The 26251-nt window shown below is 47.8% G+C and overlaps 1 protein-coding gene across 2 annotated transcripts in view; it reads right to left on the bottom strand.

The window, feature by feature from the left end:
• The window catches only part of cfap251 (cilia and flagella associated protein 251), a 135863-nt gene that overhangs the window by 68373 nt on the left and 41239 nt on the right, over positions 1-26251 (bottom strand). For both annotated transcript variants that reach the window (XR_005459784.1, XM_038789752.1), the window contains exons 7-9: positions 18134-18214; positions 13057-13134; positions 11565-11609 (exon numbers count right to left, since the gene is read on the bottom strand). Coding sequence is in view for 1 of the 2 variants with exons in the window: in XM_038789752.1 (XP_038645680.1) it covers positions 11565-11609; positions 13057-13134; positions 18134-18214 (204 nt within the window). In the remaining variant the exon portion in view is untranslated. The remainder of the gene's footprint in view (positions 1-11564; positions 11610-13056; positions 13135-18133; positions 18215-26251) is intronic.

Below are 26251 nucleotides of genomic sequence, written 5' to 3'. Positions count from 1 at the left end.
CGAATTATCATTGCATAGCATTGCCGAACTCGCCAGACTCCTTGAATTAACTTCAGCTACAAATTAACTTCGGACACGATTCGCCAAAAATCTCTAGTTAGACCACACTTGTAATATTGTGTCAGTTCTGGTCGCCTCATTATAGGAAGGATGTGGATGCTTTGGAGAGTGTATAGAGGAGATTTACCAGGATGTTGCCTGGACTGGAGGGCATGTCTTGTGAAGAAAGGTTGAGGGAGCTAGGGCTTTTCTCACTGGAGCGAAGAAGGCTGAGAGGTGACTTGGTAGAGGTGTACAAGGTGATGAGAGGCATGGATAGAGTGGATAGCCAGTCTTTTCCCCAGGGTGGAAATGGCCATCACGAGGGGACATAATTTTAAGGTGATTGGAGGAAGGTATAGGGGAGATGTCAGAGGTAGGTTCTTTACAGAGAGAGTGGTGGGTGTGTGAAATGCACTGACAGCAGAGGTGGTGGAGTCAGTCATTAGAGGCATTTAAGCGACTCTTAGACAGGCACATGGACAGCAGTAAATTGAAGGGGTGTAGGTTAGGTTGATCTTAGATTAGGATAAATGGTCGGCACAACATCGTGGGCTGAAGAGCCTGTACTGTGCTGCACTGTTCTATGTTCTAAATTGTCCCTTAACGGGAAAAAATGAATTGGGTACTCTAAATTTATAAATAAATTTTAAAAAATATTTCCAAACACATATAACATAAACAAAATACACAGTCCATCAAAAAATTTCTAAGTTCATTTGTGTTGACAAGCTGTGTTCCATGTGGTGCCTGTGCTAGCCTCTTAATAGTAGCAGAATCAGTCCAGGTGTGGCACCGGTTTTGCTGTCATGGAAGTTCATAATTTCTGCGCGGCATCAACACTGGGCGAGAATCCGCCCAGAATATTTTTTGGACTGGGACGCCATTTCAAAAGGGTGCCCCGTTCTCTAAGTGAGCTTGTGGGTCCCCAACAATCCCCACCCATGGGCAATGTCATCCCCACACACATGGACACTATCCCACACCTCACAAGTGAAGACACATCACTATAGGGTCCCTGGGGCCCCTCTCTTCAGGCCCCTCACCCCCCCCCAAACCCCCTTGCAGCACTGCTTCCCTTCCAGGACCCCCACCCGTCACCTCCCCTAATCTCCCGGAGGTTACCTGTCCTGCAACCCCAACCCTCCAAACACCCCCTCCACCCTCCTTTCATGGGCATGGCCACCCTCCTCAGGCCCTGACCCTTGGCAGTGCCACCCTGGTACCTGGGTATTATTGCACTGGCACCCAAGCAGTACTCCAGCCAGGTTGGCAGTGCCAATGTGACAGCTGGGCAGAGCTACGGTGCTCACATTCTAGGAGGAGGGCCCTGACCAGCCAGGGGGTGCGATTCTGCAATAATGGGGCTCTGTCCCCACGCTGGCATGAAAACCGGCATCAACAGCCCCTGAATGTGAGGAATTCTCCACTTTCTCGGAGGCTAGGTTGCCACCGGAGTAGTTCTCGCAGCTCCAGTCGGCGCTGAAGGGCCGGCGCAAGTTCGTGCATGCACGGAACGGCCGGCGTGACCTCGCGCATGCGCACAGTGGCTGGTGTATTTCCGTGCATGTGCAGAACGGCCAACATATTTCCACGCAAGGGCAGCACGGTGACCTAGTGGTTAGCACAACCGCCTCATGGCGCTGAGGTCCTAGGTTCAATCCCGGCTCTGGGTCACTGTCCGTGTGGAGTTTGCATATTCTCCCCGTGTCTGTGTGGGTTTCGCCCCCACAACCCAAAAATGTGCAGAGTAGGTGGATTGGCCACGCTAAATTGCCCATTAATTGGAAAAAATAATTGGGTAATCTAAATTTATTTTTAAAAAAACATATTTCCACGCAGGCGCGGGGGTTCCATTCTCCGCACCGGCCCCCGGGCAATATGGCAGATCCATACAGGGTCTCGGCTCGGAGGAAAGAAGGCCCCTACGGAACCATCCCACCCGCAGATTGGTAGGCCCCGATCGCGGGGCAGGCCCCCTGGGGGTCGGGCTGGATCCCCCCCTCCCCCAGGAATGCCCCCGCACACCTACCTGCCAGGTCCCGCCGTGTGTGAGGTGAGTAATTCACGCCGGCGGGACTGGGCAAAACTTGACGGCCACTTGGCCCATCCGGGCCGGAGAATCGCCGGAGGGGCCACTGTCAATGGCCCCCGACCAGCGTGGTGGGAATACCGCCAGCCCCTGAAAAACGCCGCCGGAGAATAGGGAAGCCGGCGTCGGGGCGGAATTCGCGCCTCCCCCAGGAATTCTCTGACCCGGCGCAGGATTGGAGAATCCCGGCCAGGGTCTCCAATGGCCCGGGAGATGCTTGGACCCGCCCCTTTTGGGCAGAGTTCCGACACCGACATCTCGTAGGACTTGGGTGAATCCTGCAAGAAAAATGAAAATGAAAATCGCTTATTGTCACGAGTAGGCTTCAATGAAGTTACTGTGAAAAGCCCCTAGTCGCCACATTCCGGCGCCTATCCGGGGAGGCTGGTACGGGAATTGAACCGTGCTGCTGGCCTGCTTGGTCTGCTTGAAAAGCCAGCGATTTAGCCCAGTGAGCTAAACCAGTCCATATGAAAATCGCTTATTGTCACGAGTAGGCTTCAATGAAGTTACTGTGAAAAGCCCCTAGTCGCCACATTCCGGCGCCTGTTCTGGGAGGCTGGTACAGGAATCGAACCGTCCTGCTTGGTCTGCTTTAAAAGCCAGCGATTTAGCTTAGTGAGCTAAACCAGCCCCTGGAGGCTGCCAGGAATCCCGCTGTAGAGCTCTCCTGGATTCGATTCTCCGACCACGTTGTGCTCTCGCTTGAGCGCAACGCAGCCAAAGAACGCATCCGTAATCCACAGATGGTACAATTATTCCCTCCCCTCTCCTCTCCCCCAATGAACAATTCCTCAAATAGCATCATGAACTTCCTCCACCGCACCTCAAAACCCACCTCTGACCCCCTGAACTCAAACGTAATCTTTGCTCGGTGGCATATCTGACCTCCAATTCAACAGGATCCTTCGCTGGGCAATCAGAGATGTGAAGGCCACAACATCAGCCCCTTTACCCTCCAGCAGCTCCAGCACCTCCGAGACCCCAAAGATTGCCACCATAGGATTTGGCCTGACTTCCACCCCCACTATCTTAGATAATATCCCAAACACCGCCTCCCAAAAACTCTCCAGCTTCTCGCAGCCCCAGAACACGTGAGCATGATTCAATGTCCCCCGCCGATACTTCTCGCATCCTTCGGCCACCCCCTGAAAAAACTCACTCATCCTCACCCGAGTCATGAGTACCCTGTGCACCACCTTGAACTGATTCAAGCTTATCCTTGGAGGATGGTTGAGCTGACCCGTCGCATCGCCTCACAACACAGTCCCCAACCTATTTCTCCCCAACTCGTCCTCCCACTTATGCTTTATCCTCACCACATGTGTCCTATCCTGCTCTCCCAAACACCCGTACATATCTCCAATCCTACCCTCCCCCAAGTCGTCAGGAAGGAGCAGTTGCTCCAACAATGTTTACTTTGGTAGCTTGGGGAACATCCGCCACTCCTTTCGCACAAAGTCCTGCACCAGCATGTACCTAAACTCACTGCCCCTCGGCAGCTCAACCCTCTCCCGCAGCTTGTCCAGTCCCACAAACGTCCCCTCCAAGAACATATCCCTAACCCGCTCCAGCCCCACATCCCTCCACTTCCCATACATCCCCCAAATGGCCATTGCCAAGGACTCGATCACCAGCGAAAATAACAATGGCGACAGCGGGCCCCCCTGCCTCATTCCCCTGTGTAACTCAAAAAACGCCACGCCCATGTCATTCGTATGCACACTTGCCACCGGAGATGCATACAAAACACGCACCCATGCCACAAACTTCGGGCCAAACCCAAACCTACCCAGAATTCCGAATGGGTACTTCCACTCTACCCTGGTCAAAGGCCTTCTCCGCGTCAATAGAACCAATAACCTCCAGTGCCCACCCGTGACGGAGTCATAACTACATTCAACAGCCCCATGTTGTTGCTGAAGAGCTGCCTAACCCTTCAAAAAACCTGTTTGATCCTCAGAGACCAACTCTGGCATGCACCCCTCCATCCAACCCACTGTGGTGAATGTATTGCTGTAACAATTTACCATATCATTATCTGTATTACATTGTTGCTCATGTGGGCTCCACCTAGGACCATTGCCTATAATGTAGCATTCTGGGGCCTGTGTCGGTTCCGCCCCTGGCTCCATCCCTTGAGGGGAGGTATAAAGAGCAGTCCCCCTGTAGGCGGCTCCCACTAGCAGAGCAGTCGCAGGCAGGCACTGTTCTAGTCGATTAAAGCCACAGTTTACTTCTACTCCTGGTTTTGTGTGAATTGATGGTCGCATCAATTAATCAGCTACAACGCCACTATGGAATCGGCCCTCAAACCTGACCAACTGGAACTCAATCCGCAGGCCGCGGAGGCAAAAGAGATTTTTTTGCACTGGCTCCGCTGTTTCAAGGCCTACCTCGCCGACTCCTCCTCGCCTTCCTCCTCCGACGAACAGAAGCTGAGCCTCCTCCACGCAATAGTGAGCCATCGAATCTCTGTTCAACTCGAGGAAGCCTCCACCTACGCAGAGGCCCTCACGATGCTAGAGCGCCTCTACGTAAGGCCCGTGAACGACGTATATGTGTGGCATCTCATCACCACTTGCTGCCAGCACCCTGGGGAATCACTGGAAGAGTACCTACGCGACCTCAAAGTCCTTGCACGAAGCTGCAATTACCAGGCCGTTACAGCCACTCAACATATGGACCTCGCCATCCGGGAGAGCTACGTGGCTGGAGTCAGGTCCAACTACGTGAGACGGCGCCTACTCTAAAAAGGTGCCCTCGACCTGGAGGAGACAGTAAAATTAGCCTCCTCTCTGGAAGTAGCGTTCCAAAGCCTAAATGCATTCCCGTCCGATCAAGCGACCCCCTCGTGGACCCCCGACCAAAGAATACCCTAGGCCTGTGCCGCGCGGCAGCCTGCTCACCATGGGGGGCTACCCTGTTATTTCTGCGGCCAGCCTCAACACCCCAGGCAACGCTGCCCGGCCCGGAACGCAAACTGCAGTGACTGCGGGAGAAAAGGACATTTGGCTAAAGTTTGCCTAGCCAGGTCCAAAAACTCTAAATCGCAGGCCCGACCCTCGGACTCACAGTCCCACAGATCCCACAGTGTAGCAGTGTGTCTGCTGGCTCCGCACCCCCCCCCCCCCCCCAGACGCTTCATCGGCCTTGTGTTGTCCGTAGGGGCAGCCATCTCCAAGCCCGCACAACACGTACGACTCACGGGGGCCGTCATCTTGGCAATCCTCGCCCACGTGGCCCACCACGTGCGATTCATGGGGACTGCCATCTTGGACGCCATCTTCCTCACCGCCCGCCCCGTGCGACCGACGGGTCCGCCATCTTGACCGCCATCTGCAACGCCGCCCGACACGTGCAGCCAACGGGGGCAGCCATCTTGGGACCGCCCCAGCACCTTCGACCACGCCGACTACCCACAACGCAGCGCGGTCACCCTTGACCAGTCGCGACCCAAACACCTCCGGAGCTCTATGATGACCGTCCGGGTAAACGGACACGAAACACCCTGCCTCTTCGACTCTGGGAGCACAGAGAGCTTCATTCATCCGGTCATGGTAAGACGCTGCTCGCTCCCAATCTTCCCGGTGCATCAAACCATCTCCCTCGCCTCCGGGTCACACTCAGTGCAGGTCCGAGGATGCACTACCGCAACCCTCACAATACAGGGTGCTGAGTACACCAATTTTAAACTATATGTACTCCCCGACCCCAGCGCTCCTCTTCCATTGGGACTGGATTTCCAATGTAATCTCAGGAGCCTCACCCTGAAGTTCGGCGGGCCCCTACCCCCTCTCACCGTATGTAGCCTTGCGACCCTAAAGGTTGACCTTCCTCCGCTCTTCGCAAACCTCACCGCCGACTGCAAACCAGTCGCCACCAGAAGCAGGTGGTACAGTATCCAGGACAGGACTTTTATCAGGTCCGAGGTCCAGCGACTCTTGAGGGAGGGAGTTATCGAGGCCAGAAATAGTCCCTGGAGAGCCCAGGTGGTGGTCATCAGGACTGGGGAGAAGAACCGGATGGTTGTAGATTACAGCCAAACCATAAACCAGTACACACACCTCGATGTGTACCCCCTTCCCCGGATCGCAGACATGGTTAATCAGATCGCGCACTACTGGGTGTTCTCCACGGTGGATCTGAAGTCTGTGTACCACCAGCTCCCAATCCCCCCCTGAGGATCGCCTTTACATGGCTTTTGAGGCAGACGACCACTTCCTCCACTTCCTCCGGGTCCCCTTTAGCGTCACGAACGGGGTCTCGGTTTTCCACAGAATGGTGGACCGAATGGTGGACCAGTATGGGATGCGGGCCACATTTCCGTACTTGGACAACATCACCATCTGCGGCCATGATCAGCAGGACCACGATGCCAACCTCCAGAGATTTCTCCAAACTGCTCGAACCCTTAATCTCACTTACAACAAGGAGAAATGCGTTTTCTGCACAACTAGACTAGCCATCCTCGGCTACGTCGTGGAAAACAGGGTCCTAGGACACGACCCCAACCGTTTGCGCCCCCTCCTGCAACTCCCCCTTCCCCTCTGCCCCAAGGCCCTGAAAAGGTGCCTCGGGTTCTTTTCATATTACGCCCAGTGGGTCCCCAACTATGCGGACAAAGCCCGTCCACTAATCAAGGCTACCATCTTCCCACTGGTGGTTGAGGCCCGCCAGGCCTTCAGCTGCATCAAAGCAGATATTGCCAAAGCCGCAATACACGCGTTGGACGAGTGCGTCCCCTTCCAGGTGGAAAGCGATCAGAGGTCGCCCTCGCCGCTACCCTCAATCAGGCAGGCAGGCCCGTAGCGTTTTTTTCACGAACCCTCACCAGCTTCGGCATTCAACACTCCTCAGTCAAAAAGGAGGCTCAAGCCATCGTGGAAGCCATGCAGCACTGGAGGCATTAACTTGCTGGTAGGAGATTTACCCTCATCACCGACCAACAATCGGTAGCCTTCATATTCGACAATACGCAGCGGGGCAAAATCAAGAATGATAAGATCTTGAAAGATGATAAGGATCGAACTCTCCACCTATAATTACGATATAGTATATTGCCCTGGGAAACTCAATGAGCCCCCAGATGCCCTGTCCTGCGGCACATGCGCCAGCAAGCAAGATGACCGACTATGTGCTATCCACGATGACCTCTGCCACCCGGGGGGCCACCCGGCTTCTCCACTACATCAAGGCCCACAACCTGCCCTACTCCACTGGAGGAGCTCAGGGCCATGACCAGGGATACCCGACCTGCGAGGAGTGCAAGCCGCACTTCTATCGACCTGATAAGGCACACCTGGTAAAGGCATCCCGGCCCTTTGAGCACCTTAGTATCGATTTCAAAGGGCCCCTCCCCTTCAACAACCGCAACACATATTTCCTCAACATTATCGACGAGTTCTCCCGCTTCCCCTTTGCAATCCCTTGCCCTGACATGATCACGGCCACTGTCATTAGAGCCCTACATAGTGTCTTCACCATGTTTGGTTTCCCCACATACGTCCACAGTGACCAGGGCTCGTTTTTCATGAGCGACGAACTGCGTCAGTACCTGCTCAGCAAAGGGATTGCCTCGAGCAAAACTACCAGTTATAACCCCAGGGGAAACGGACAGGTGGAGAGGGAGAACTCGACGGTCTGGAACACCATCCTCCTAGCCCTACGGTCTAGGAATCTCCCGGTCTCCCAATGGCAGGAGGTCCTCCCCGACGCACTCCACTCTATTAGTTCCTTACTTTGCACAGCCACAATCGAGACCCCCATGACCACCTATTTGTTTTCCCCAGGAAATCCACCTCTGGGTCCTCGCTTCCGCCCTGTCTGAAGACACCGGGGCCCGTCCTGCTCCGCAAGCACGTCAGGAGTCATACGTCCGACCCCCTGGTTGAGAGGGTCCAGCTCCATCACTCCAACCCCCAGTACGCATACATCGAGCACCCCGAAGGCAGACAGGATACGGTCTCCCTCCGGCACCTGGCACCCGCAGGTTCCACTACAATCGCCATCCCATCTTACCCCGCCCAACCTACGCTGACCAGCGCCCCGCCCCCTACATGGCACCCGCACCCCCTCCCGCCCCCCCATTCCCCCTTCACCAACCCACAGGTATGAAGCTACAGAAGACACGCTCCCGGAGTCCACGTCTATACCCGCACTGGCAACTTCACTACCGATGCCAGCACGGACGAGTTTGCCGCCCGGGCCAGCGGCAACACCAGAGCTTCGGCGTTCACAGCGCACAATCCGTGCACTGGACAGGCTGAACTTATGAACCCGTCACCCTCGCCGGACTTCATTTATTTAACAGGGGTGAATGTGGTGAATGTATTGCTGTAACAAATCACCATATGATTATCTGTATTACGCTATTGCCCATGTGGGCTCCACCTATGGACCATTGTATGGTACTGCCTATAATGTAGCATGCTGGGGCCTGTGTGGGCTCTGCCCCTGACTCCACCCCTTGAGGGGAGGTATAAAGAGCAATCGCCCTGTAGGCGGCTCCTACTAGCAGACCAGTCGCAGGCAGTTCTAGTTGATTAAAGGCACAGTTTACTTCTACTCCTGGTTTCGTGTGAATTGATGGTCGCATCACCCGCCAACACCTTCAACAGTACATTCACATCCCTGTTTAACATGACTGTCCTCCAGTGGATCCTTCCCCATCTTCAGGATCAATGAAATCGATGTCACTGGCAACTCTCCCCTCTCCACCGCTTCACCTAACATCCCCAGCAGGTGGGGTCTCAAAAAGCTTATAAAACTCCACAGGAAAGCGTCTGGCCCTGGGGCCTTCCTCGACTGCATTCCCCTGATACTATATCACCTTCCTCAGCCCCAGCAGCTCCTCCAATGCCTGCCTCTTCTCCTCCTCCAGCTCTGGGAACTCCAAACCGTCCAGTAATTGTTCCATATCCCCCGCATCTCCATCCGGCTCGACCTTATACAACTTCTCGTAGTACCCCCTGAACGCCTCATTTATCTTTTCCGGCTCCAATACCACCTCCCCATATCTGCCCTCACCCTTAAAATTTCCCTCAACACCGCCTGCTGCCACAATTGGTGAGTCAACATTCGACTCACCCAAATCCAACCCCCACCCTGGCCTCTGCACCTGCCCCGAACTAAGCCTGACATCCAGTCAATATGGCACGTGGTCCAAAATCACAATTCCCACATACTCCGCTCCACCACCCCCATCAGCACCACCCGATTCACCATGAAAAAAATTGATTCTAGAAAACACCTTATACACGCGAGTGAAGGTGTGCTCCCTCCCTCCAGGGTTCCTTAACCTCCACAGATCCACCATCCACCTTAGCTCATAAACCCTCCCAGGGCTCTGCCTTGCCTAATCCCACTATGAACCGGGTCCATCCAAGGTGGCCCTGCACCCCACCCATGACCACACTCAACCTCCAAACCTGCCATGTGCGATTGTTCCCCCCTTACAAACTTACAGCTTCTAAAAATCCTCCCCCCTTCGGCAACACAAAACCATAACACCCAACCTTTGCGGACTTAACTACTCCATCCCATACCGCCCCTTAGTTCTCCCCCAATTTATGGTCCCTTATAAAATTATTCCCCTCCTCCAACGTCTCAAAATATAACTCCAGCTATCATAAGTAACGTAGAATCTGGTCAGGTACAACACCACCTTGGTCTTGTTGAATCCCGCGCACCTCTTCACCAGCTCCTCACCAATGTCCTGGTAAATCCGGACTCGATTACCCTCCCTTCACAGACTCGCTTCACCCTGGCCCACCTTAGGATCTTCTCCTTGTCCACGAACTTGTGCTCCCCTGCTCTCGGCTTCTGCCTCAAAGACCTATGGGCCCAATCCACCTCTGGGGCCTTGTTCAGCACCTTCTCCCCCACCAACCCAGCCAGCATCCTCAAAACATATTCCGTGCCGCTTGTTCCCTCCACATTCTCTCCAGCAGACCGGCAATCCTCAAATTCTGTCGTCTGGACCTGTTCACCTGTTTCTCCACCTTCACCCGCAGCGACTTGCATTGATTCCTCCAGGATCCCACTTCCGCCTCCAAAGACGCAGTACGGTCACTCTGGTCAGACACCACCTTTTCCACCTCACGGATCACATCCTTTGTGCCTCAAGGCATTTCTCCACCCAATCCAATGACCCTGGCGTATGTGCCACTGCTCCTTCAATCACCCTTCACTATTCTCTGTGTATCTCCTTCCTCTGCTGTCAAAATTACTCCTTGATAAAGCTCATCAATTGCTCCTCTGAGGCTTTCCCACTGATGATCACCCTTCCCCTCTGCCATTTTCGCAATTGGTGCCACGCCACAGGTCTCCTCCAACTCCTTAGCCAGGTCCTTCACTGTCTTCTGCCAGGTCTGATAGCTAGTAGATATGCTAATCCCAGGGAAACCCTCTTCTCCTACACCTTTCACTTCACTTTTCTGCCGGAACTAACCTGCTAATGGGTAAAACGTGCCAAATCCAAACCCTTCAAGCCGGAGTTGCCTAGTGTGCGACCCCTCACTCCATGGCTGCCACGGGAAGTCCTCGGGGCGACTTTTTCAAAGGGTGCCCAGCTTTCAAAGTTAAGTTGAACGTCCCCCACAGACCCCCACCCACGGACATTGCGGCCCCTGCTGATGTGGACAATACCCCTAACGCTCAACCCTAGAGGGCAACCTCCCACCCTCCTCCCTATTACTACGCAGGCATGAGTGTGACCCACCATGATCCAGCCTCATCGGCATTGCCCCAAAGTGAGCATACCCCCGCCATGGGGTCGCTGACACCCCCCACCATCACCTTTAAAGCCAACCCCCGCTTTCAGCACCCCTCCTTTCAGGCCCTCCTTATGCACCCGCTTCATGACCCTCACCTCTCATACACCCCTTCATTCCCCCTTTAGCTGTTCGCCCTCAGCAACCACCTTATGCACTGCCTTCACTCCCCACTTTCATCGCCGGGTTGGAACTGCCAGGGTGCCAGGGGCAGTGCCCTGCCTGTCCCCGACCACAAGGGGTACTATAGTTTCTGACTCCCCGGCATGGTTATTACGTCTGATCTCCATTTCTGGAAACTGCTGAGCTGGTGGTGCCGGTGAATCCCGGAAACCAGGAGACTCTGGCCTCGAACAGGCTGCGCATATTTAAATGAGTTTAAAGACTTATTTAAAAATGTGACTGGTTCATGCCCAGGGAGAGCGTGATTAAGATCACGCGAGGCACCGCGGTTTGGGAGCATCACGATCCATTCGGTACCTGGCATGAACCCCATGTAGGGACTCCCCGCTATTTTCTAGGAATAGCAAGAGGTGCGTTGAGCGCAACACAGGGGGAGAATCACCCCCTATTTGTCTAACTATATAGATATATATTATATATGTAGCTTGTTTCAGGTTTCAATGTAGCACTTTAAATAATGTATCATTAATACTTACTTCATCTGTAAGGATTGGTGATGCAAATTCTAACTGGTTATTTTTCTAAAAGGAATGCAATATAGACATAAATTAATTAATATGTTACTATGTTACTATTAAAATTACAGTCCATATTTGCATATTAACATTTAGCTTGTCTTAAATATTAGCATAACTTCCCTATAAAAAATTAAATGCCAATTACCATGCTCCTTAGTTTGCCTTTCTACTGTAGGCAAATATTGATAGATACGGCAAATTGCCTTTATCCCAATGTTGAGTTTCTGATTGCTGGCTATTAAGGATTTTAATGGAGAACTGTGCTGTCAGGGCTACTGTTTGACAAATAGGAATATCTATTTTCCTTTCTCAAACAAAGGCAGGTTATTATTATAGTTTAACAAGTTGACATAAGTAGCTTCCATTTTAAACGTGAACACAGGAATTTGTATATTGGAGCTGCAAAACTCAGGATAGAATGCATAGAACATAGAACAGTACAGCACAGAACAGGCCCTTCGGCCCTCGATGTTGTGCCGAACAATGATCACCCCACTTAAACCCACATAACCCGTATACCCGTAACCCAACAATCCCCCCATTAACCTTACACTACGGGCAATTTAGCATGGCCAATCCACCTAACCCGCACATCTTTGGACTGTGGGAGGAAACCGGAGCACCCGGAGGAAACCCACGCGCACACGGGGAGGACGTGCAAACTCCACACAGACAGGGACCCAGCTGGGAATCGAACCTGGGACCCTGGAGCTGTGAAGCATTGATGCTAACCACCATGCTACCGTGCATGACATTAAATGGGCACTAAAGTATTTCTTCAGACTCTGTTCCAATTTTGTATTGCTATCTAATCCTGCTTCAACTGAAGATCACACTTGATCTTAACTCCCCATTTGCAATGGAAATCAAGTAGTCATTTCTTTCAGCATTCTCTAGCCTGGAGATGGAACATACGAAAAGTTACAAATGGCCTTAATTGATCTCAGTTTATGAGCAACTACAATTGCCTGGATATACCTATTTGAAGCTTTTCCCACAGGGAACATTTGAGTAATAATTTTAAGAGACAGGGAATACTAAACATCACAATCGTGTTCCATATATCAGATTCCTGATATGCTGCATGAGATTTGGATTCATCTGGATTTATATTGAATATATAAAACTAAAAATTGAAAATATTAGAGAAGATATCAAAGTTAATCATACTTATTTCAACTGCTTTATAAATCCTTTATGAACAAAGGTCACATTTTAAAGAAATGAAATTGCTCTGTTGTATATTACTTACTTATGTCAGTAAATTAAACAGGTTACCAAAGTTTTAAGCTTTGGACAGAACTGTAAACCACAAGACATCATCTAAAGTCTTCCTATAAATGTCATCAATTATTTGTAGCCATCTCTAATTTATGCCAAACAACATTAAATAAAAGGAGTTTGAAATATATGACTGGGTCACTCTCCACTAATATGCAATAAAACTCACCCAAGTATAGAATACAACTTCAGTCTTGCTGTTACTGAGCAGCTCAGTATTATCCTCAGGATTAAATAGTACAAAAGTCTAGAAAAAAACAACAGGGTAATTTAAGAGAAACTATCAAGCTACTTTTCAACCTGTTACAGTCAACTCCACCTAAGTAAATGTCTGACAAATTAAAATTCCAATCTAGATCTATTAGATTCATTTGTAAACAAACAACTGTTCAAAAAATGTTTTTTGCACAGATTTCAGATCTTATTATGTTTAGAAGTTGAATGACAAGTCACTTTTTGAAAAACCTCTTTACTGTAAAGTAGATCAATGCAAGAATAAACATTTTGCATTTTCAAAATTGTTTCTGTTACAATTAATTTTAGATCATCATTGATGTAACACTAAGGCTGTACCCTCATTTCACTGTGAAGCATTAACAAATAAATACTGCTAAATTTATGACTAACAGCTCTCTTTCTCAAAATAAATTAAATACATTATAACACAGCATTAAAATGAGTTTTGATGCTCAGTAAATATGCTGCATGAGAATAACTGAATGCAGAACCTAGCCTTTTAAACATTTGATTATGGGGCAATATGTTTATCCATTATTTTTGTTTTTTTAAGGGCCATATAACAGCAAGTGTAAATTATGATCATTTTTGAAACAAAATATATTTATATGTTAAAAAATTACTTCTGCATAAGCTTCCTGTCAACACTTTTCACATTATAAATGTATGTCCACACTTATAATGGAAATGGCCTTTGTAAACATGTACTGTAATTACACTCTCCCCTAAACAGAAGTACAGAAGCAGAGCCTAATTAAATTGTGACAGGTTTCATTATAATTGTGGGCAGTTTAGGGCAGCACGGTGGCACAGTGGATAGCACTGCTGCCTCATGGTGCTGAGGTCCCAGGTTCAATCCCGGCCCGGGTCACTGTCCGTGTAGAGTTTGCAGAATCTCCCCGTGTTTGCGTGGGTTTCGCTCCCACAACCCAAAGATGTGCAGGCTAGGTGGATTGGCCACGCTAAATTGCTCCTTAATTGGAAAGAATGAATTGGGTACTCTAAATTAATTTATTTTTTAATTTAAAAAATAAATAAATGTGAGCAGTGGAGTTTATAATGAAAATACGTACATAAGAACAGATGATATGGCCTAAAATAGGAGCTGAAATATATTTGCACATCTGTTCCAATTTCATGTGCCAGCAGCATTTGCTGTTCACCCAATAGGGTAGTTTTAACATGGATGAGTGGGTGGGATTGGGCGAGTAGGTGGTATTGGGTGTGGGTGAGGATCTAAATGGATACAAATTCCAAGTGTGTCAGGCAGCCAGCTCCAGATCCATCAAATTAAAGGTTTTATGGAGCCATGCATGCTATATGACCACAGGGTTTAGGGAGACCCAGATACCCAGGTTTCTTCCGAACTACTGGGCTTCCACACACTCCTTGCTTCCAATGTGTCAATGAGTAAAAGTTTCCCCCCCAATGTGTGCAATGCCAAAGAAATTCAACTGCACGACAAAAATATATTCAACAATATATCTATAGAGGGTGGCATGTGGCACAGTGGTTAGCACTGGGATTGTGGCGCTGAGGACCTGGATTCGAATCCTGGCCCTGGGTCACTGTCATAGAACATAGAACACTACAGCGCAGTACGGGCCCTTCGGCCCTCGATGTTGCGCCGACCTGTGAAACCATCTGAAGCCTATCTGACCTACACTATTCCATTTTCATCCATATGTCTATCCAGTGACCACTTAAATGCCCTTAAAGTTGGCGAGTCTACTACTGTTGCAGGCAGGGCGTTCCACACCCCTACTACTCTCTGAGTAAAGAAACTGCCTCTGATATCTGTCCTATATCTATCACCCCTCAATTTAAAGCTATGTCCCCTCGTGTTGGTCATCACCATCCGAGGAAAAAGACTCTCACTGTCCACCCTATCTAACCCTCTGACTATCTTATATGTCTCTATTAAGTCACCTCTCAGCCTTCTCCTCTCTAACGAAAACCTCAATTCCCTGAGCCTTTCCTCGTAAGACCTTCCCTCCATACCAGGCAACATCCTAGTAAATCTCCTCTGAACCCTTTCCAAAGCTTCCACATCCTTCCTATAATGTGGTGACCAGAACTGCACGCAGTACTCCAGGTGCGGCCGCACCAGAGTTATGTACAGCTGCAGCATGACCTTGTGGTTCCGAAACTCAATCCCCCTGCTTATAAAGGCTAGCACACCATATGCCTTCTTAACAGCCCTATTAACCTGGGTGGCAACTTTCAGGGATTTATGTACCTGGATGCCGAGATCTCTCTGTTCATCTACACTACCAAGAATCTTGCCATTAGCCCAGTACTCTGCATTCCTGTTACTCCTTCCAAAGTGAACCACCTCACACTTTTCCGCATTAAACTCCATCTGCCACCTCTCAGCCCAGCTCTGCAGCTTATCTATGTCCCTCTGTATCCTATAACATCCTTCAGCACTATCCACAACTCCACCGACCTTCGTGTCATCTGCAAATTTACTAACCCATCCTTCTACACCCTCTTCCAGGTCATTTATAAAAATGACAAACAGCAGTGACCCCAAAACAGATCCTTGCGGTACACCACTAGTAACTGAACTCCAGGATGAACATTTGCCATCAACCACCACCCTCTGTCTTCTTTCAGCTAGCCAATTACTGATCCAAACCGCTAAATCACCTTCAATTCCATACTTCCTTATTTTCTGCAATAGCCTACCGTGGGGAACCTTATCAAACGCCTTACTGAAATCCATATACACCACATCAACAGCTTTACCCTGATCCACCTGTTTGGTCACCTTCTCAAAAAACTCAATAAGGTTTGTGAGGCATGACCTACCCTTCACAAAACCGTGTTGACTATCGCTAATCAACTTGTTCTTTTCAAGATGATTATAAACCCTATCTCTTATAACCTTTTCCAACATTTTACCCACAACCGAAGTAAGGCTCACAGGTCTATAATTACCAGGGTTGTCTCTACTCCCCTTCTTGAACAAGGGGACAACATTTGCTATCCTCCAGTCTTCCGGCACTATTCCTGTCGACAAAGGCGACATAAAGATCAAGGACAAAGGCTCTGCAATCTCCTCCCTGGCTTCCCAGAGAATCCTAGGATAAATCCCATCTGGCCCAGGGGACTTATCTATTTTGACATTTTCCAAAATTGCTAACACCTCCTCCTTTTGAACCTCAATTCCATCTAGCCTGGTCGACTGAACCTGAGTGTTCTCCTCGACAACATTGTCTTTCTCCAGTGTAAATACTGACGAAAAATATCCATTTATTTGTCGAAATGTCCTTGTGGAGTTTGCACATTCTCCCCATGTCTGTGCCCAAAGAACCCAAAGATGTGCAGGTTAGGTGGACTAAGCATGCCATGCTAAATTGCCCTTAATTGGAAAAAAAATAATTGGGTACTATAAATTTAGATTAAAAAAAAGAAAGAACAATATATCTATAAACAAAAGAAATCTATGAAATAACTCATATGAAGGTGTTTTTGTTTGCTTATGTTTATGAAACAATCAGAACCTAATATGTTTATTACCACTCTTTAATCCCACTCATTTGTCATTTTCTACCTAATGACATTTCCATTACAATACCATATAGACTGAACAAGATTCCTCCCACCCAAGACCTGTATTTTAGTAAATTGAGACAGTTGTCTCAACATAAGGAATGGTTGGGCTCAGTTGTTAAGCTGTTCATCTTTGTATCACTCCAGGATTTAGATATATAATCTAAGATGACAGTAAACTATTGAGGAAGTGGTGCATGGTCAAATGTGCTGTCCTTCAGATGAGATATCAGACCATCATTCGCCTGAATTCCATGTCACAAACTGAAGAAAAGTTGGGAGTTCCCTGATATCCAGGCAGACATTTCTCCCTGAAATCAATATTACCACATTTTAAGTGGCTATACTTATCATTATTGTTGTTAGACCTCAATGTGTGAAAAATGGCTGATTGGTATCACAATAGTCACTACATCTTGAAGTAATCCATTATAATGTGAATTGGTTAAAAAAAAAGTTATGCTTAAATTGTCAGGTGTGGCTGAGTTGGCAGCACTCTCGCCTCTTGTATCAGAAGCTGGTGGTTTCAAGCCTCACTTCATATGCTCCAGCACAAACGCCTTGACTGACCTTTCTGTGCCGTACTGAGGAAGTGCTATTGTGTACCGTTGGAGTTGTCATCTTTCAGATAAGATGCCAAATCAAGGGCCCTTCTGCCTTATCAAATGTAAAAGATCTTACAGCACTATTTCGAAGCACAGCAGAAGAGTTCTCCCCAGTCCTGGCTAATATTTAATCTCTCATTCAACATCACTAAAAACAGAATATCTGCTCATTATCTCACTGCTGTTTGTGGAACTTGGGTGTGGGGAATTTTGCCGTCATATATCCTACATCACGTCAGTGACAATACTTCAAAAATACCTGTTGGTTGTAAACTGCTTTGGAACATCTACAGCCATGAAAGGTACTATATAGAAATATTTATTTTCCTTTTTGGTTAGAAATGGTGCTTGCACTTAAGGATAAGACTTTCACAGGAGTTGCCTGATCTCCCATCTTAACATTGGTGGAAGGGAGGCACGGTAGCACTGCTGCCTCATAGTGCTAGGGGCCCGGGTTCAATTCTGGCCTTGGGTGACTGTCAGTGTAGAGTTTGCATTTCCTCCCCATGTCTGCATGGGTTTCCTCCGGGTGCTCCGGTTTCCTCCCACAGTCAAAAGATGTGCAGGCTAGGTGGATTAGCCATGCTAAATTTCCCCTTAATGTCCAAAGATGTGCAGGTTATGTGGGGTTACTGGGAAAGGGTGGGGGAGTGGGTCTCGGTAGAGTGTTCTTTCTTTGATTCGCTGTAAACCGGGAGAAACAATGTATCATTTTTAAATGGCAGCCAAATGTGACATGAAAGTTTTATGTATGCTATACACTGCATATTGTGTTTGACTTGCTCAATGTAATGTATCATAACTGATGGAAAAAACATAATTTATGATAATGTTTCAGTTATGTACCTGAAGGCTAAAGACAGGACTCAGGTCCACAGAACAAGCTGGCCCTTTAGCTTCTGAAGTCCAGTCCCAGATGCACACCCGCTAAAAGAAAAGTACAAAATGCAGTTTCAGACAGAATGAAATGAACATTTAATGGGGTACAAATACTTACGAACCTAATGGCGCTAAAATTTTACATCCTGGTTTGAATTTCGCCAATCAGATTTTAACCCCTCTCAAAGCATCAAAACATCCCTAACCAAAAATCAAGACCTTCGGACAAATCCTGTGTGACTGTATTTGATCATTCCACCTCACCCTCATTATCCAGCTCAGTGGAATCGTCAACTCTTGGTTGTCTTCATGACTATCCAATCAGAGCCATTTCCCCAGTAAGGGCTTCTGTTCTCAGTCTTGACCTATACTATCTCACAGGGATTTCTGTTTGCCCCCTTCCTCTTCCTATATGCATGCTGTTCTTGTTGACAAAATCTGCAGACATAGGCCAGGATTTTCAATTGCCCCTGGGTGATGGAACAGGAGCAGGTGCACTTTGAAATTAATGCTCCTAGATGGCCATAGATGCATTATACCCCCGGGACAAGCTGAAAAATTCAAATTGAGGAGGTGGGGAGGAGTCAGGAATCCGCTCACCTAAATTAATGATCTGTTAAGATCCTTATTGATGGGCCGAGGAGAGAGAGAAGGCAATTTTCAATTTGTAAATCGTCAAATCTCAATAGACTGGTGCATGTTAGTGCACAGCTGGGAGGTTCAATACATGCAGAAATTAATGTTTTCACTTCACAGTAACTTCATTGCAGGGTTAATGTAAGCCTACTTGTGTTACTAATAAAGATTATGATTATTATTATGCAGAAAAATCTTGGGAACTAGATGGTCAGATTGGGCTCAATTTCCATTTTTGTGTTCCTCTTCTCTTCTGCAAGGCAGCAGCAGGTCTATCATGGTTGCTATCTACCTTTGCCACTCACGTCTGCAGGCAGTTCAGCCTTCTGCTAACAATCCACACCACTAATCGGTCACCAAACTTGCCTCCAGCCCAATTAAGGCTTTAACATTTGACAAGTAAGCCACTTGAGCATTTGCAAATCATGCATGAGGTTGATACCTTTAAATTATCCAGGCAGCGGGTTCATAACCCCAAATTGAAAATAAAGCCACGAGGGTCAGTTTTCACATAGAAGCTGATGATATCCAGCTTTACCTCTGCACTACCTCTCTCTACCCCTCCAACACTGGAATTGTCAGACTGCTTGCCAACACCCAGTCTTGGATGAGCTACAGTTTCCTCCAGCTAAATATTGAGATAAACTAATCAATTGTTATAAACTCAATATCCTCGAAAACAACTCCTCCTCTTTGCCAACCAGTGCCCCAGATTGAGTCAGACTGTTTTCTACCTTGGCATTCTATTTGACCTGGAGCTGAGCTTTCAGTCCATAAGCGATCTATTACAAATACTGGTTTCACCTGTATCGACATCACTCACTTCCATTCCTACTTCAACCCACCTGCCACTGAAAACCTCATCCATACCTTTGATATTGGTAGGCACGAATATTCCAACACATTTTTGCCCAAAATCTGTTTCCACCTCCAGAAACTTCTGGAAAATTCTATCCTGGATCATGTTGTGCTTGCCAATCACATCTTTATGCTCACTACCATAATGGCTCCTGGTTGCCCATACACCTCAAAACTAAAATTCCTTTTCCACAGTTGAAAGATTTAATGTCACACTGTTCTTTATCTCTGTAACCTCCACCAGGCCTAGAATCTCCCACCTCAAACCATACATGCCTCAGACTCAAGCGTATCCCTATATCATTAATTGCTCCACCAATGATGGCCATTCGTCTAGCAGCCCCGGACCCATGCTCTGAAATATCCCCCCTAAACCCACCACCTTCTTCAAGTCTGTCTGAAAAACACTTGGTATGAACAAGCGTTTACTCTAATTATATTCTCCTCTGTGAAGTGGCTTGGAACGTTTTACTGAATTAAGGTACTATATGAATGCAAGTTATTGTGGTTGGTTGAGATCATTATCCCAAATCTATTACAAAAAAAATAATAATTGGCATGAAAATTGTGGAAGGTAATAAAACACAGAGCCTTGTATAAAAATCAAATTATAAACAATTTTTAAAATTGAGACTTTACTGCAAATTGCAAAGGTATCTAAACACTCTCAGGAAACAGGTATTTTAAATAATTTATATTTGTATTTGTGGGTATTAGAAATTGAGTATAACTTTAAGTAAGTTTAATTTTGTGTTTCTGCATTTAAATTACTTCAATTTGGTTTAGATACATGCATGGTAATGAAGGTATACGACATGAAAACAAACAGAGCTGAAAGGAAAATTAGGCTGTTGCTTAGCAGGGGCCATCCCAGGATAGAAAGAATTTTTTTTAATGTATTTTTATTGAAATATTCAAGATTTTACAAATATCGTGTCAAAAGATAATAAAAGAAAAACCATAGGTATCAATGAATAACACGTACAGCACAAAACAGAAGTCATTGTAACATAGCACCAGATAATAGCGAATGAGTCACGGGGCACGGTTTTACGGCCATGCTGCGCCCAAAAAGCAGCTTGCCGCGATGCAACATGGCCGATAAAAGCCGGGTGACCCCGCTCCTGGGATCTACCTGGCTTGCAATGCCTCATGAGATCTAACGCGATCTTGAGAGATGATGCAATGCAAATCACTTTTTTGGAAATCTGCATATTAAAGCAAGACAGCTCAATGACCTCGGGAGTGCTCTGTTCAGTACTGATCTCGAGAAACGGGGACCAGATGGAACGGCACTCGTGGGGGTCCCCCAGGGGATCAGAGGCGCCCAGGGGCATGCCCTTTGGGCAGGGTGGTACCCAGGCATTGCCAAGATACTCAGGTGGCACTGTCAGCTGGCAGGGGCACTGACATGGTTGCAGGTTGGCACTACCAAGGGTGGAATTGAACTGGGGTGTACTGCATTGGTGTTGGGAAGGTACCGGAGGGGGGGGGTGTCGCTTCAGGGGCCGCAGAGATCGGGACACCGTTTTTAAATGAGTACCGTCATTTTCACTGACTGCCCCATCCCGCCAGTGATAGCGCGAGCACATTCCACCTCTTGAAATCCACCCTTATTGCTTTCCACCAACCGCGCCAGATTCAATTTATGCACTTGTTCCCATACCTGCGCCACTTGGATGCCCAAATATCTAAATGCTCATCCCCACCACCCTAAACAGCAGCTCGCCCAGCCTCCTTTCCTGCCCCCCTGGTCTCGATTGGGAAGACCTCACTCTTCCCCATGCTTAACTTTTATCCGGAAGGGCGGCACGTGGTGCAGTGGTTAGCACTGGGACTACGGTGCTGACGACCCAGGTTTGAATCCCGGCCCTGGGTCATTGTCCGTGTGGAGTTTGCACATTCTCCCCGTGTCTGCGTGGGTTTCCCAAAGATGTGCAGGTTAGGTGGATTGGCCACGCTAAATTGCCCCTTAATTGGAAAAAATTAATTGGGTACTCTAAATTTATTTTTGAAAAACTTATATCCGGAAAACCAACCAAACTGCTCCAGGATATTCCTAATTCCCCCTATGCCTCCCAGTGGGTACGAGATATAAAGCAACAGGTTGTCCGCATATAGTGAGACCCTGTGCTCCACTCCTCCCCACACTATCTCTCTCCAACTCCTTGAGCTCTAAGTGCTATTGCCAGTGGCTCTATTGCCAAGGTAAAAAGCAACGTAGAGTGTGGGCGCCCCTGCCTTGTCCCGTGGGATAGCCCGAAGTACCCCAAACTCACCCGCTTCGACAATACGCTCGCTACCAGCGCCCTATACAACAAACGGACCCAGTCCACAAACCCTGATCCAAACCCGAACCATCTCAACACTTCCCACAAGTACACCCACTCCACCCAATCGTATGCTTTCTCAGCATCCATTGCAACCTCCACGTCCTGTCCCTCCGGGGTCATCATTATCACATTTAATAATCTGACATTCACCGACAGATTTACAAACTCGCCTATCTCCTATCACAACCCCCCCCCCCGGCCGCACACAGTCTTCAATCCACCAGGCCAAGATCCAGGTGGGAATTTCCCTCTTGTTATATGCCCTTAACAGCAGGGGCTCCTGATCCCCAGAAAACTTCTTATAAGTTCTACAGGGAACCCATCCGGGCCTGGGGCCTTCCATGCTGGCATCACCCCCATACCATGGGCAGCACGGTAGCACGGTAGCACTGTTGCTTCACAGCTCCAGGGTCCCAGGTTAATTCCCGGCTTGGGTCACTATCTGTGCGGAGTCTGACGTTCTCCCCATATCTGTGTAGGTTTCCTCCGGGTGCTCCGGTTTTCCCCAACAGTCCAAAGATGTGAAGGTTAGGTGGACTGGCCATGCTAAATTGCCACTTAGTATCCAAAAAGGTTAGGTGAGGTTACTGGGTTAAGGGGATAGGGTGGAGGTATCGGCTTAAGTAGGGTGCTCTTTGCAAGGGCCACTGCAGGCACAATGGGCCGAATGGCCTCCTTCTGCACTGTAAATTCTAAATACCTTCCATCACCTCCACCAGTCCAATGGGAGCGCCTAGCTCCTGCACTGGGTCATCCTCCACCTTGGGGAACTCCAACCCATCTAGGAAATACCACATTCCCTCCCCCCAGTCGGCAGCTCCGATTTGTAGAGCCTATTATAAAGCTCCTCAAAAACCCCATTCACCCCCACCAGATTCAGTACCACTCTTCTCCCCCTGTCCTACATCTTTCCGATCTCCATCACTGCCTCCTGCTTCCTAAGAAGTTGATGAGCCAGCACCCTACTCGCCTTTTCCCCATACTCGTACACTGCCACACTGGCCGTCCGCAACTGCCCCACTGCCTTGCCCATGAACACCAACTCAAATTCCATCTGGTGCTTCTGCCGTTCCTTCAACAACCCTGTATCCGGGGCCTCCGGATATCTTCTATCCACCCGCAGGATCTCGTCCACCAACCTTCACATCGCCACTCATTCCATCTTGTCCTTACAATCCCGGATCGAAATAAACTCTGCCCTGACCACAGCGCCTCCCACAGCGTGGTGACCAAAACCTCACCCATATCGTTCAGTTCCACATATCCCCAGATGGTGACCCTCACCCGTTCACACACCTCCTCGTCCACGAGCAACCCCACATCCAGCCTCCACTGCGGGTGCTGCCCACCACTCCCGGGGTCCACTTGTAAGTCCACCCAGTGCAGCATGTGGTCTGAGACCACGATCACCAAGTACCCTGAGTTGACCCATACCCGCCAGCAGTGTCTTGACCACCACAAAGAAATCAATCCTGGAGTACACCCTGTGCACATGGGAGAAGCACAAAAATGATTTCGCCCTCGGCCTCCCAAACCTCCAAGGGTTCACCCCTCCACACGCTCCATGAACCCCTTCAATTCCTTCGCCACTGGTGACACACTCCCCTACCATTGGCTCAACCGGCCCAAACCTGGTTCAATGACCATGTTATAGACACCCTCCCCAATAATCAGCCAGTGCATGTCCAGGTCCGGGATCTTCCCGAACACCTGCCTGATGACCTCAACATTATCCTAGTTTGGGGCATAGACATTCACCAATCCCACTGGTATCCCCTCCAGCTTCCCACTCACCATCGCAAACCTACCTTCCGAATTTGCCACTATATTCCCCACCTCAAACACCACCCGCTTGTTTATCAGCACTGCCACCCGCCGCGTCTTCATATCTAATCCTGAATGAAAGACTTGCTCTACCCACCCTTTCCTCAGCCTAATCTGCTCCCCAACCTTCAACTTAGTTTCTTGCAAAAAGGCCATGCCCACCTTCAAGCTCCTCAGATGCCTGAACATGCGCGACCATTTGACTGGCCCATTCAGCCCTCTCATATTCTATGTGACTAACCGACTCGGGGGACACCCTGCCCCCTCCCCTGCCGATCAACCATATCCCTTCTTGGGCCAGCCCCTGGCATGTGTACTGTGAGGAATCCGCCATTTGATTTTAGTGCTGTGTATCTGATCACAGTTTGCCTGTTGGTTTACATGAATTGTGTACTTACTGAGAACATTAGAGTATACGATCTATTTTTTAAACTTGTGTTATCTTTACAAATCTGTGTACATCTGTAGAGACATAGGTGGGGTGAAGGAGTAGTTACTTTTGTTTAAAGGTTCATCAGCAGTCCCGCAATGCTATTCATCCCCATTTCTTAAAGTTACAATCCATCGAGACCTGACTACCCAGCAGTAACATTAGCTGAAATCGTAACAGCTCTAAGGTTGATTTTACAAATGTTGGACACTTGGGAACACCCAATTATTCAGGTACAAAGGGCACAAATAAAGCTTCCCATCCCTTTGTTGCTGCCTTGAAACTTCCTTGGGGATGGAATTGGACCCATTGCAGGGAGACCCATCAGAGCAATGTCAATGAGACAGGTTTAGGTTTCTTAGAACTCAGTCTCATTTGCTCTGAAAAACACTTGTTAAGCAAGGGATCCTGATAAAACAATGCACTGACATTTAACCTCCCCTCATGGCAGCATCTGCATGGAGTCCAGTTGGTAGACAGAAAACAGCAATAATCGTTGTCGGACTGCCCATTCCCATCTTCCTAAAATGCTTACAAGTATTGTAAGCCAGCAACTGTTCAATACCTACATAGAACAGATAGAACATTACAGCGCAGTACAGGTCCTTCGGCCCTCGATGTTGCGCCGTCCTGTGAAACCCCTAGGTATTACCCAAGATTATATATTGAGTATTAATAAGCTATTCAAAACCAGATACATCAAAAGGAATACATCCAGGTGAACCAGTTTATATCCCTTAGGAGCAAGCTCTCTACTCGTCACTTACTAGACACGGAAGACTAAAGAGGTAAGGGACAAGGTGAAACTTGAAAAAAAAGTATAAAAGAATGCAAAAATATAGCACAGCTCCTCATAAATGGGAGAGATACAAAGAGTGATTAAAAAGTAGTAAGTATTACAAAAAGTGTATATTTGAAACTTGCAAGCGATATCAAAATCAACATTATAAACCTCTACAATTGTATTAGGAAAATACATGGGTGCTGAAGAGCAATGCGTGTTCCTTGAAAACTGATGAGTTCAATTATAAATGAAAATATGAAAATGGCAGACATGTTAAGTAATTATTTGTGATGGTACAAAATAATTTAAAACAAAGAAAGCAGATAACATGCTGGCCATCCTAAGGAAACCAATATTGAACACGAACAGGAACTCATCTAGATTACGGTGAGCAAATTAACGGTAATAAAGAAATGACACTGAGGAGCGACGAATCTTCAGGACCAAAGATTCTCATCCCAGGGAAGGGAAAGCAGTGAGAACTTTGCAAATGCCTTAACCATGACCTTACAAAGATCTCTTGATTCAGGAACCATTCTTTTAGGTTTGAAATTGTACGTGTCAAATCACTGATTCAGAAAGGTGTGAGAGGGAAAGCTGGGAATTATAGATCGGTTAGTCTAACATCTGTTGTTGGGAAATTACTGGAGCATACAACAACAGATGGAGTGACTGAACATCTTGAAAATTTGCAGTTTATGAAGGGTAGGTTATGCCTGGACAACTTGATTAATTTTCTTGCCGAAGTGACTAAAGTAAAAGACAGGGGAAAGCCTATGAATGTTATTAATATACACTTCCAGAGGTATTCAATAAAGATACTCATAAGAAACATTTGGTTAAATTTAAAGCTCATGAAATTAAGGGCAAATTATTGACATGCTTAGGAGATGGCTGCACAGCAGGTGACATGTAATGGGAATAATGGGCAGTTATTGTAATCGGCAGGATGTGATATTAAGGGGAACTTATAGGTAGTTAGAAAGGAACTATTTTCATTGATCGGAGATTCTAAGCCTGGGGAATAAAGTCTGAAAGTTTGTGCCTGGCACTTCAGGAATTAAGTTAAGAAACATTTCTACATGCAAAGGGTGACAGAGGTTTGGAACTTTTTTTCTCAAATAGTAGCTGATACTGCATCAATTGTTAATTTTAAATTTGAGATTGATAGGTTTGTATTAAACAAGGTATGAAATGATATGGAGCAAAGGCATGCATAT

Source organism: Scyliorhinus canicula, chromosome 1 (assembly GCF_902713615.1).
Source record: "Scyliorhinus canicula chromosome 1, sScyCan1.1, whole genome shotgun sequence".
Classification (NCBI taxonomy): domain Eukaryota; kingdom Metazoa; phylum Chordata; class Chondrichthyes; order Carcharhiniformes; family Scyliorhinidae; genus Scyliorhinus; species Scyliorhinus canicula.
The sequence above is the reverse complement of the archived record's forward strand: the minus strand, read 5'-3'. Positions and strand labels throughout refer to the sequence as shown.